The sequence below is a fragment of the Pseudorca crassidens genome, chromosome 17 (assembly GCF_039906515.1).
Source record: "Pseudorca crassidens isolate mPseCra1 chromosome 17, mPseCra1.hap1, whole genome shotgun sequence".
Taxonomy (NCBI): domain Eukaryota; kingdom Metazoa; phylum Chordata; class Mammalia; order Artiodactyla; family Delphinidae; genus Pseudorca; species Pseudorca crassidens.
The window spans coordinates 15679288-15691420 of NC_090312.1; the positions used below are offsets into that span (position 1 = coordinate 15679288).

General features: G+C 49.1%; 1 protein-coding gene across 12 annotated transcripts in view; it reads left to right on the plus strand.

The window, feature by feature from the left end:
* The window catches only part of MTSS1 (MTSS I-BAR domain containing 1), a 164579-nt gene that overhangs the window by 119809 nt on the left and 32637 nt on the right, over nt 1-12133 (plus strand). For all 12 annotated transcript variants that reach the window (XM_067711302.1, XM_067711303.1, XM_067711308.1 and 9 more), the window contains exons 4-5: nt 8685-8769; nt 10930-11021. In XM_067711302.1, coding sequence (XP_067567403.1) covers nt 8685-8769; nt 10930-11021 — 177 coding nt within the window. The remainder of the gene's footprint in view (nt 1-8684; nt 8770-10929; nt 11022-12133) is intronic.

Genomic DNA, 12133 nt, shown 5'->3' on the forward strand with positions numbered 1-12133 from the left:
GATGCAACCAGGGCTCTTTATTTTCTCTATAAAATATACCAACCCCTGCCTGCAACAAGCTCGAAGCTAAGTAGGCTTCACTCTGTGTCCACACACTTCTTCTACCTGAGCTGTCAGCTTAACCAAGGGTCAGTTGTGTGTGTTCCCAGACCTGTATATGCCAATTGTATGTCATTACATTATTTAATTATAAGGTACATAAATCTTTGGGATAGGAGTGTGAAAATCAAGATTGCTTGTTTCTGCAGAATAAGTGGAATGTTTAGAAAGATAAAAGTAAGTTGCTTTTCAAAAAATATATATATTGCCATCAAATTAAATATGGATGAGGCAGTTGTAAAAGATCGGGGACAAAAATCGTAAAAAACAAAACAAAACAAAACAAAAATCTAGGCTACCTCAGATTGTTTCACAAGAAGCCCCAGCTGGAAATTACAGATGATGCATTTGGGATGTGGTATTTGTATGCAACAAAGATGACATGAAACACCAATTGGCATAACCATTTTTTTGGAGTACAGTCATCAGCATTTGAATCTAAGCAAGTTAGACCCTTCCCAAGGTCACGCAGTTGGCGAACGGGGGAGCTGGGCTTTGAATCCACATTGTCTGATTTCAGAGCCAAGCTCTTAACCCTTTGGCTCTACTGCTTTTCCTCCTGACCCTCACGCTGATTCGGGAGATGCCAAGGAGTTTGTGCTAAGATTCCAAACCAGCCACAGTGGGAAAGTGGCTGCTTTGGACGCTCTGCGGCTTGCAGGCTGCTTAGGGTCTGCCTGTCACCCAGGTGTGTGGCACGGAGGAGAGAGAGGGTGGGATACAGCTGCTAAGGTGCCCCCAGGACTCTTTTGGGGGTCAATGGACAGGCGAGGGGGCCCACTTACCCCTCAACAGGTAAGATTGGGTGTGGATAAACATATGTTTTGGAAAAAGATTTCTGATAAAACTATGTCACGGGGCAACCTGCAGTTGTATTTGATGTTTGGTATGTTTGGTGGTTATGTGCCTGGGAACATGGCCACCTCTCTTAGAACTTTTTTTTTGTGTGTCTGGTACAGGGGCGTCCACTGTTGTGGCCTCTCCCGTTGCGGAGCACAGGCTCCGGACACGCAGGCTCAGCGGCCATGCCTCACGGGCCCAGCCGCTCCGCGGCATGTGGGATCCTCCCGGACCGGGGCACGAACCCGCGTCCCCTGCATCGGCAGGCGGACTCCCAACCACTGCGCCACCAGGGAAGCCCCAGAGCTTTTAAACTTACAAACAACTGGGTGCAGCAGGCACTTTCACGTATCCACAGAGAGAGAGCACCTGTCAGGTTAGGTGTGCTTGGTTGCCTGTTTGGTGTCCAGAGTCACAGATTTTCAGAGACGCTTTGGGGCTGACAGTGCATCGCTAGCTGGTGTCCAGGGAGAAGTCACAAGCCATTGAGTGGTTTGAGGTCAGTGTCTTGCTCCCCTGCCTCTTGTTGGCCTCACAGAGGAGTTCTCCTAACGATACAGATGGTGGGACTTCTGTGCTTAGATTCTGCCTGCCGTGGGCTTTGGGCTCTTTCGTAATCCTTTGGGTATTCTCATATTCTGGACTTGAACACATCCTGCCTCTGGTTGAATTCCTGTGTCCCTAAGTTTGTGGGTGAGGGAGTTTGTGCCTGTTGATTTTGTGGGGAATGTCAATTTCGTATTCTGAAATCAGTGTGTCTCTAGTGGCAAGTGGAGTCTTTTCTTCATTGTGGGGACAGGAGTTGCCTGTCTGAGGCTGTGAAGCTGGGGGTGGGCAGCCAGCTAACAGCTCGCATAGCGGCTGCTGTGACAGTGGAGTGTGTCAGCTGAGGCTTCCTGAGGTCCGGCCCGGAGTCAGCGACCCTCCTCGTGGGTGGACACATGTTCCCCTAGGCCAGTGCTTCGCAACGGGGGCGATTTTGCACCCAGGGGACGATTGACAATGTCTGGAGACATTCCTGGTCGACTTGACTTGCGTGGGGGAGGGCTAACGAAAACAGCCTCCAGTGCCCAGGACAGCTCCCTCAGCAAAGACGGATCTGGTCCAAAATGTCAGCAGTGCTGAGGTCAGGACCTGCCCTGGGTGGGCCTGTCCCTGTGACCCTCTCCCCTGCAGAGGTTTCAGAGAGCACTTTCCTGTCCCAGGGGTGCCGTCTGATGCTTAATTAGCCTCCCAACAACATCGGCGCTCAGAGGGGTGGCCAAGACGCACAGCACCTTATCGTAGCCGTGCGTTCCACCTGGGCACTTCTTAGGCCTCGCTTCCTCCAGCCCCGACCCCTCCTGCAGCAGAAGCCGAGCCTGAAAGAACAGCTTTTCCAGCCTCGTTCACCACCTGCACACTGTAAACCCCAGGGTGGCCTGTCCATTAGTCCTCCGCTGCGTGGGGAGATGGACGCCACCTGCAAGTGAGGCAGCATGGAGGGATGGGCGATGCCACTAGATGGATGCCACCGGCCCGCCTCTGTCTGCAAAGCCACCGTGGCAGGTGGCAGTCTGGAGGGTGTAGCCGTGTCAGGCTTTGCGGGGGGAAGGAACAGTGGGTCAGTGGCTCTCCTCTCCTTATCCCCCCACTGCCTGTATCCTCCCCCAATAGGCATTAAAAGGTGTGTATTATGTTGGGGACTTTAATGTGTCTCTTTGTCCTCGGTGGGGAATGCCTCCGGCTTGTCATGGTGGGAGAGAGCCTGTCGGCATCCGTAAAAGCAGGGCTTGGATCTTAGCTCTACCGCTTACCAGTTCTGTGGCCCTCAGCCTGTTAGTTAACCAGGCAGAGCCTCAGTTTTTTCCATTTATAAGATGCGGACAATAGTACCTACGTCATAGGGTTGCTGCAACAATCACATTCCCTGCACCATTTCGTAGCAATCCCCCAGCCAGTCTGTGAGCCCCCCCAGGGCTAGGTCTTTGTCATCTTTGGAATGACTTTAATCCTTGTTGTATGGTAGATACTTACTATGGGGTGTGTTGTATTCCCCCCAAAAAGACAACTTGCATTCTACCTCCCGGTGCCTGTGAATGTGACCTCAGTTGGACATAAAGTCTTTGCAGGTGTAATCAAGTTAACATGAGGTCGTTAGGGTAGGCCCTAATCCAATACAACTGGTGTCTTTATAAGAAGAAAGAAATTTGGACACAGATACAGGCAGAGAGGGGAATGCCTTCACATATGTCTCACGTGAAGACAGACACACGGGGAAATTGCCATGTGTAGACAGACGCAGAGACTGGAGTGACGCATCTACCAGCTGTGGATTGCCAGCAACCAGAGCTAGGAAGAGGCAGGGAAGAATTCTTCCCCTGCAGCTTTCAGAGGGAGCAGGGCACTGCCGACACCTTGGTTTGGGGACTTCTAACCTCCAGAATGGTGAGACAGTAAATTTTGGTTGTTTTAAACCAACCAGTTTGGGGTACTTTGTTACAGCAGCCCTAGGAAACTAAACAATACTGAATAAACGTTTGTGGAATTTGTGTCTTCATGTGCAAAACTCATCGTATTCTGCCCCCATGTTCATACTTTGATAGTCTAACCTCTAGGCTTTTTACTTCTTTCTTTCTACTGATCATCTCCTTTGCAGATCCCCCAGTTTTGATCGTCAGCTGATTTTGTACTAATTTATCATAAAAACCTTTGCTTGTTATGGGAGAAAATTCTTAACGTGCATCACACTGAAAAGAATGAAGATTTTTGCCATAAAGTATCTGTGCCTTTCTCAGGAGCGAGTGATGGACTTAGTATTTCTTTTGGCCACGGGGTGGTTCCTGGTGCTGTGAGGAAGCACGAGGCTGTTGCTCCCTTCCGTTTTCTTTAAACTGGCAAAAGAGAGAACCAAATCAAAGTTGCTTTAAAAATAAGGAGATGTGTGAATTTGCAAAACAGGAGCCCCAGGTCCAGGAGAGCAGGCTCCCCACTGTGTTAATTTGGCAGCCCAGCGAGGTCACTGGAGACTCGGGCTCCTTCTGTGTTTTGTCCACAGGACGGGCCTCCTCCTAAGGCAGGTGTCTCCACGGCCAGAAAGCTGGCTGACCACAGCAGCTGGGCAGCCTGCTTCCAGTTCATGACCTGTGGGGTCTCTTCGGTGTGTTGCTCTTAAGATCAGGAACATTTTTGGGACTTCCCTGGTGGTGCAGTGGTTAAGAATCCTCCTGCCAATGCAGGGCACGTGGGTTTGAGCCCTGGTCTGGGAAGATCCCACATGCCGCAGAGCAACTAAGCCTGTGCGCCACAACTACTGAGCCCGCGCTGTAGAGCCCATGTGCCGCAACTACTGAGCCCGTGTGCCACAACTACTGAAGCCCGTGCGCAGCAACGAAGACCCAACACAGCCAAAAATAAATAAATAAATAAATTTATTAAAAAAAAAAGATCAGGGACATAGGGACATTTTCCCCAAAGGCCTCCCCATCAACCTCTCCATCTTTGTCTCATCCCTGAACCAGCCACTGCCAAAGGGGATGGCATTCGATCATTGGCCCTGATTAATCCTCTGGGGAGGAATAGATGGACTCTGGAGAGTGGACCATAGTGCCCCTTGCCCTCTCCCCAAATTAACAACTCCTATTCGTCTTTGGTAGGCAGAATAATGCCCCCCCAAACACCCACGTCCTCAACCCCAGAACCTGTGAATATGTTACTGTACGTGACAAAAGGGGCTTTGCAGATATGATTCAGCTAAGGATCTTGAGATGGGGGAGATTATCTTGGATTATTAAGGTGGGTCCAGTACGGCACAAGAGTTCTTATAAGAAGGAGGAAGGAGGATCAGAGTCAGAGAAGATGTGAGGACAGAAGCAGAGGTTAGAGAAGGCTGAAGTTGTGACAACACTGACTTTGAAGGTGGGGAAAGGTGCCAGGAGCCAAGGAGTGCAGGCGGCCGGTAGAAGCTGGAAGAGGCAAGGACACAGATTCTCTGGGCCTCCAGAGGAACGAAGCCCTCCTGACACCTTGATTTTAGCCTGGAGAAATTGATTTTGGACTTCCAATTTCCAGAACTGTAAGATAATAGCTGTGTGCTGCTTTAAATTAAAATATTGATAAATTTAATATATTTAAAATTAAAATTTGTGATAATTTATTACAGCAACAATAGAAAATTAGATAAACAACAGGGTCCTACTGTATAGCACAGGGAACTACATTCAATATCTTGTCATAACCTATAATGGAGAAGAATCTGAAAAAGAATATATAGATATGAATCACTTTGCTGTACACCAGAAACTAACACAACATTGTAAGTCAACTAAACTGCAATTAAAAAAAACTAATACACCATTGTTTCTCCAGGCTGACCTTGAATCAGTATAGACCTTTTGTAAGATAATAAGGATCTTGTATTCATTTTGAGTCTTCTGTTGTGTGCCAAAGATGATACACAAATATTTATGTGTTAAACGAAAGACAAACCCAGTCCCTTGCTCCACCTCCAGGTATAGCAAAAAAATGCTCTCCAAGTGGTCCATGTTGGTTTCTTCAGTCTGTACCAGTGCTGGGTGCAGGGAAAACAGAAAACAAGTAAGATCTTGTCCTTACTCGCAGGCTGCTGAGTACATCGCAGTCATTTGATTCCATAAATATTCTCTCTGTCAGCTCAGAGCTCTTCCAGATGTCGGCTCTGGCATCGTAACTAAAGCCAGCTTCCTCTGAAGCTTTTTCAAACCTGCTGATTTTTTTTTTTCCTAGTTCTTAGCAAGGGGTCAGGAAGAGCAGAAGACCCTGTGAAGCACATCCATGGATGGAGCTATTTTTAGAGGGCCCTGCGTGGCTGAGATCAGCAGCAAATTCTAATGGTTGGGTCCTGGGGTCCACGGAGGATGTCAGCTGCCTGTCTCCTGCCCTTGTGCCACTTGGACAGAGACACTGCAATTTGGGAGTTTGCTCTGGTTCTTCATTTCCTTCTCTCACAGGAAGCCCTGTGCTGCAGAGCACAGTGGTGGGCTGCACACAGCATGTTGAGAAACTGCTTGTTCTCATCCCACAGTTCAGCTGTTTCTGGGAAGCCTAGGGCTTTCCTGGGGATGATAAATGACCAGTGGCAATGTATGAAAATATCTGGGAAGCTGACAGAAGTCGGGAGCAGAGAAATGGGGTTAGGGAGCTGAGCTTTGAGGTGATCTTTTCCAGCTGCGGAATTTTATTTTGAGGAGACTCAAACTCATGGGTAATCAACGAAGCAGCTCTCGGTCACTTAGCTCTGTGTTAACAGCTTAGCAAAGATTGGAGCTTAGTTCCCGTGGTGCCAATTCAACAGTTCTAGGCTCAGGAACAAAAATTTGAGAGCTGGACCGTAAAGCCTCAACATCCATAAGAGTGTGTAGTTAGGTTAGCTCAGCGGAGTGTTTTGGGCTCTGCCCTCTCCCTTCTCCCTTTGTCTGTAGTAAGTACCATGTGCTGACTGGTTACATGCATGGACTCCGTAGATGTGGCCTGGGATAGAATCCCACTTACCAGCAGGGTGACGTTGGCCAAATTACGGAAAGCTTTCTTCCTGTCTGGGATGATAGTAACACCAGCACACCTGGGCTTGTTGGGAGGATTAAATGAGCTCACGTGTGCAAAGCACTCATCCCAGGGCCCAGCACATCCTCAGGTCTCTACAAACGACTCACTTCCTGGGACCTGACCATCGCTCTCCAGCACTTCGGGTGGCTGCATGCTCGTCCGTTGTGTGGCTGTGTCCTAGGGTCTATTCAACCTGCTCCCTAGAATGGGGTGTTATTTCCAGTTTTTACTGCTGTAAGCAACATTTCCGTGACTGTCCTCATAGGTAAAGATTTGCTCTCACCCTTAATTGTTTCCTCTGGTAAAATTTCTAGGGGTAGAATTGCTGGGTCAAAGAGGGGGCTTGTTTTTAAGGCATTTCTTGATAAATGCTGCCAACTTTTCCTCCAGAAAAGTGCTGGTTTACACTCTTACCAGCTGTGAATGAGTGTGCCCGTTTCCTTGCATGGCCGGGTTATTAACTTTTAATTAAATGAAGGCCCAGGAAAAATAAGAGGTATTTCCCTGCGGATTAAGTGTTCCTCGTCCTTGCTTATAAGCAATAAAGGCTTAAGAACCTGAAATGAGCCCAGAAGGCAAGTGGCTCATGTGAAAACAGCGCCCTCTACTGGTTTTCCCGGGTGGAGAGGTGCAAGCTACAGTGTAGATGGTGAGGCTCCGGTCGTCACTAACTCCTGGCAGGTGCCAGGAGCTCTAGGGCAACATTTTATACTTCTGGCCATTTAGTAAGTCAGCCTCCGATGACCTTTCATTCTTACTCAGTTTCTTTTACAGAAGTGCTTCTCAACTGGGGGAGAGTTTGCTCCCCAGGGAGCCCTTGATACTGTCTGGAAACATTTTTGGATATCACAGGCTAGGGGACTGCTACTGGCTTTTGGTAGGTTGAGGCCAGGGATGCGGCAAACCATCCTACAACGCAAAGGTCGGCCCCCTAACAAAGAATCGTCCTGCCCCTATGTGTCAGTCGGGTTCAGATTGAGAAACCCTGTTTTAGAAGAATGGAAGAATTGCTCCAGAAGCCTTCTTTTCAGACTGAAATAAAATATAGAAATATTAAATATGTATCACCACTATTTATTTTTTGGTTCTGGAAACCTGATCGTTTTGCAGAATAAAATGGAAAACAGGTGGAAGTGAAGCAGCGCACTGGCATTTCTAGGAGAGAAGGCGGAGTGGAAAATACAGCCCATAATAATGTCACAAGTACTAATAGGGGAGGGAACTTTTTTCCTATTAACTTGATTTGGTTAAACCTGCCATAAATTCCTGTGCTTCCCCTTGAAGGCCTTGTCTGTAAAAGAAATTAAATTAAAAAAAAACACAGTGGTTTTGGGGACCCTTTTCCCTCCGATTTCATGAGCCCCAGTGTTTTCATAACATTTATAATTGTGCTTTCCAGTGCTTAGTGCAGAGTGACCATCTGCAGATACAGTCTACTTCCCCCTCCTCCACGCCCAAGTAAATGCTGATTTAAGCATTGTTTCTAAGGGGAGGAAGGAAGGGAACTTCAAAAATAATCTTAGAAAAGGGTGTGCCTGAAGGGAAAAGTATGACAAGAATTTCAGGAGCACTAAGCTGTATTTCAGTTTACTCGACATTTGCTGCGTTTGAGGACTTCTCTTTCTGGCGTTACCCAAACCCATCAAAAAACATAGCCTGCTCTTTCGTCTTGCTTTAGCCCTGCTCTTCTCTACGTTACTTGTATTCTAGAATATGTGGCTTTATGGAGCGGCTTCACTGGTGGTTCTGAGTAATGCTAAGAGGATTATTTTGCCAGAAGTGGAAAAAATAAAACAAAACTACAGCTTTCCCCTAAATATCAGATGCTGTTTTAATCATCTCCCTTGAGAGGTATTTTTCAGACCCATGAGTGGGTTGTAAAATCAACTTCTGGGTCACAATCAGCATCTAAAAACCAAAAAAAAAAACAATAGAAAATATTAGAGGGTATCGTATATAGTAAAGGTAGCTTTTGTTCTGATGATGATTTCAAGATATGTAGCCATACGTAGATGTTTACGTCTGTGTGCACAAGCCTGGTGAGAAGTCTGAAAGGCCGTGGCTTGGGTTTTATAACATGGTGAAATCTGGCCAGTTTTGTAATTCTTTCATTGTCTCTTTAAGGACCTCAGTGAGTCCTACTTGTCTCCTGTCCCTCATGTTTGCTTCTGTTGCGTTTCCAGGTGGTACCAGGGAGATTGGCTCGGCCTTAACCAGGATGTGCATGAGGCATCGGAGCATAGAAGCCAAGCTGAGGCAGTTTTCCAGGTGAGGACCGTGTTTCTCCCAGACCTCAGACACCCTTGCTGATTTCAGGTTAAGGAAGCGGTGAGACAGAGCATAACTCGCCTCAAGCAGTACTGGTTTCCCCATAACGTTAAATCCCCACAGCCCGTCTCTCGTCACAGCCCGTCCCTCTGCGCACTCACTGAACAAGTACTTGGCTGGGCCTCTGCCGCACGGTGGTCTGGGCCCTGGGGCTCCAGGGAAGCACCAGACAGCCTGGGTCCCTGCCTCATGGAGCCTGCACCCCCCTCTGGGATCTTCTCTGTGTCTCTCCTCACGCTTCATCAGTGTGAGGCGCTGAGCACCCTGCTGAGACCCCTGGGTCCCCCACCCCTGCAGGAACCTCATAGGAGGAGGAGCTGCCGTGCTGGAGAGTGAGGCGTGCACTGCCGCCCTGTTACCCGGGACCTTGTGTACGTCCTCCAGGCCCACCGAGGAGGGCGGGGGCGGCTCATAGAACCTTCCACGCTGCCAGCCTCTTGTCTGTTTCACAAGCGTCCAGGATGGGTAGAAATGGCAGTGGCTGGCATGGGGGTCTGCAGTCACCAGTGTTCCAGTGAGAGGGGGACGTTCTCCCAAACAGATCAGCATAATTCAGCACTTCTGCACCGCTCTGCTTTGTGAATTGCAAGTTGCGTGAGAGGCTGTCATGGTGGAATCCCTCTGACCCTCTTGCAGGACCACCTCAGGAGGCTGCAGGATGTAGTGGGAAGCACCTGGTCTTGGAGTCACCCGGGCCTAGGTTTGAACCCTGGGCTGGCCGCTGACAGGCCGTAGTCTTGGGCTGGGCTCTCAGCCCCTGTCAGATGGGCGTAGGAATCTCTGAAGTGTTCTTGTGCAGATGCACGCAGCGTCCACGCAGTGGAAAGCACCTGCCGGGGCGTGTGATAAAATCTGGCTTCCTTCTTCCCTCCTCGGCCCTGGGGAGCACTCCCCGTGAAGGCACCCCCTGCGCCTCCTCCCACGCACGTCATCTTGTTTATTCTGGGGCCCGTCCTGTGACACCTCGTTCCATTTTAGTGATGAAGAGACGCCAGTTCAACAGCCACTGTGTATTGAGCAGCTACTATGTGCCGGCATTGTCTTAGGTGTACAGGGCATAGCCCTGAGTAGGAAACACATCCTGCACTCATGAAGCTTACGCTCCAGACACTGTATAAACCTGGTAGAGTGTCAGGCGGTGATGAATGACAGGAGAAGGAACACACGGGATGAGGTGGGTGGCGGCTCTTGGACACAGGCTGGTTAGGGAGCGTGTCTGTTCAGAAGGAGGGTTTGGACAGAGCTGGAGGAAGTGAGGCCAGAGGATGCGCCTGTGAGGGGCATCTTACCACTAGACCCTGGTAAGAGAAGAGGGGGTGGTACCAAAAGCTTGGAGATTTTCAGGAGGCCCAGTATCAAAAAGCAGTCTGAGAATACCTTTGTTGCAGTTCTCACCAGTGCCATTCAGACAGTTTATGGGCATTCTCTAAGTTCCCAACAACATCTCTGTAATGTAGGATCGGGTCGATCCTACTTCCATTGCACAAAAAACCCCGGCTCCCCTGACTCATGATCCCTCTCTGTTGGGAGCTACCTTTCCACTCATTTAACTGCAGTCTGGGAGAGTGCACAAAATAAGAAGGGATGTACCTGGAGACCCCTCACCCCTCTGATCCTGCCTAGGCTGTCCACAGTCTACATTTATGACTTATCCTGAATGCATGTCAGAATCATGTGGGCCTTTTTTAAAAAAAAGGTAATGCTGGCCCCCCACCCTCCAAGTTTATATCAGATATGGGGTGAGGCCCCGGTGTCCTCACCTTTTCAAAGCTCTCCAGCTGGTTCCCTTGTGCAGCCAGAGGTGTGACCCCACTGATCTGCAGCGTTGCTTGTTAATAGAGTGTGGGAGTGGAAAAAGGGGGCCATGAGAAGAGGTCGCGCCCACCAGTCACGGGTACAGCTTCTTAGCAGTCATTGAAAAGCCTCCTGAGGACACGGTTGCTGTGAAATTGGGGGATTTGGATGTGAACTTGGGCTTAGTATGCTGCCTTGTCTTGCTTCAGGTAATCGTGATTCAGGTACGTTTTGACAACTGAGTGTAAACCTTGACAACAGAATGTGTCTGTTTAATGTCTCCTTTTCTTTCTCCTTTGGTACAAGTGCTTTAATCGACTGTCTGATAAACCCACTTCAAGAGCAGATGGAAGAATGGAAGAAAGTGGCCAACCAGCTGGATAAAGACCACGCAAAAGGTACTGGGCAAGGCGGCAGGTGCATATTAGTCCCAGGTGGCATGTTGCCAGCTGCTGCCTGTGCCTCTGCTGGGTTCATTGATGTCACCCAGAGGACCTGCTCTTGCACCGCTGCTGCTGTGGACATCTCAGTGTTGGAGGATGAGGGGTCAAAAGTGATCCCATTGCAGGACTCAGTGCTGGGTTTGGGGCAGGAAGCATCACTCAGGGGGTAGCCTGATCGCGCTCTGTGACATTAATTGTGATCAGCTGAGTTAAAAGTGATTTGTAACAGCAGGCTTAAATGCCAGAGATGCACTTAGGGCATTTCAGCACATTTTGAAAACCAAACTTTTAATGATGTAAGCTAACCTTCAGCCCGTGGGTCTCAGTACCTCGTGTGCTAGGTCTGGGGACAAAATGGTCCAGGCAGACGCCACCCCTGTCAGTCTTCCTGGAGCCGAAGGGTGGGGTGCTGGTGGTACGGAAGGGGCAGGAGACTTTGCTCCACGGATCATACAACCTGCAGTAAGTGTGGTGGAGGGAAAGCGTGTGGGCAGATCTGAGGGGATGAAACAGGAAAGAGTTGACTCATAGGCGCTACCAAGAGCATATAAGAGAGAGCCCTGCTCTGATAGGCTCAGGGCTGGTGGGAGGGAAAGGTCGGGGATGGCTTTGTGGGAGCCGGTTCAGTTGGCGATTAGTTGATGAGGGTAGCAAAGGAGAGAAGTATCAGAGGTGACTGTCATTTCAGATGTTCAGGCCTGGGTGACGGAGATGCCAACAACAGAAATGGAAAAGTCCAGGGTGGATGTAGGCTGGTGGGGGAAGAGGAAGTGGCCGGTGGGGATATGAGTCACGTGGGCCGCCCCTCCTCCATGTCCACAGTGTCTGGCCTTGGTACTAATGTGAAAGTAAAGCAGCTGGGCCTTTCCCAGTTCTTTTCCATGCGGTCTAGTTTCTCCTGCTGTAGTCTGAGGGGCTCTTTTCTGAATTGTAACATCTGGCCAGCGTCTTGCCACGTGGGTTCTTTTTGGAATGAAGCACTGTGGATTTGGGCCTTGGGAAAGTAGATAATACTGAAAACATTTCCTGATACTTAAGCTGAGAAATTGTGAATTTTAGAATTTTTA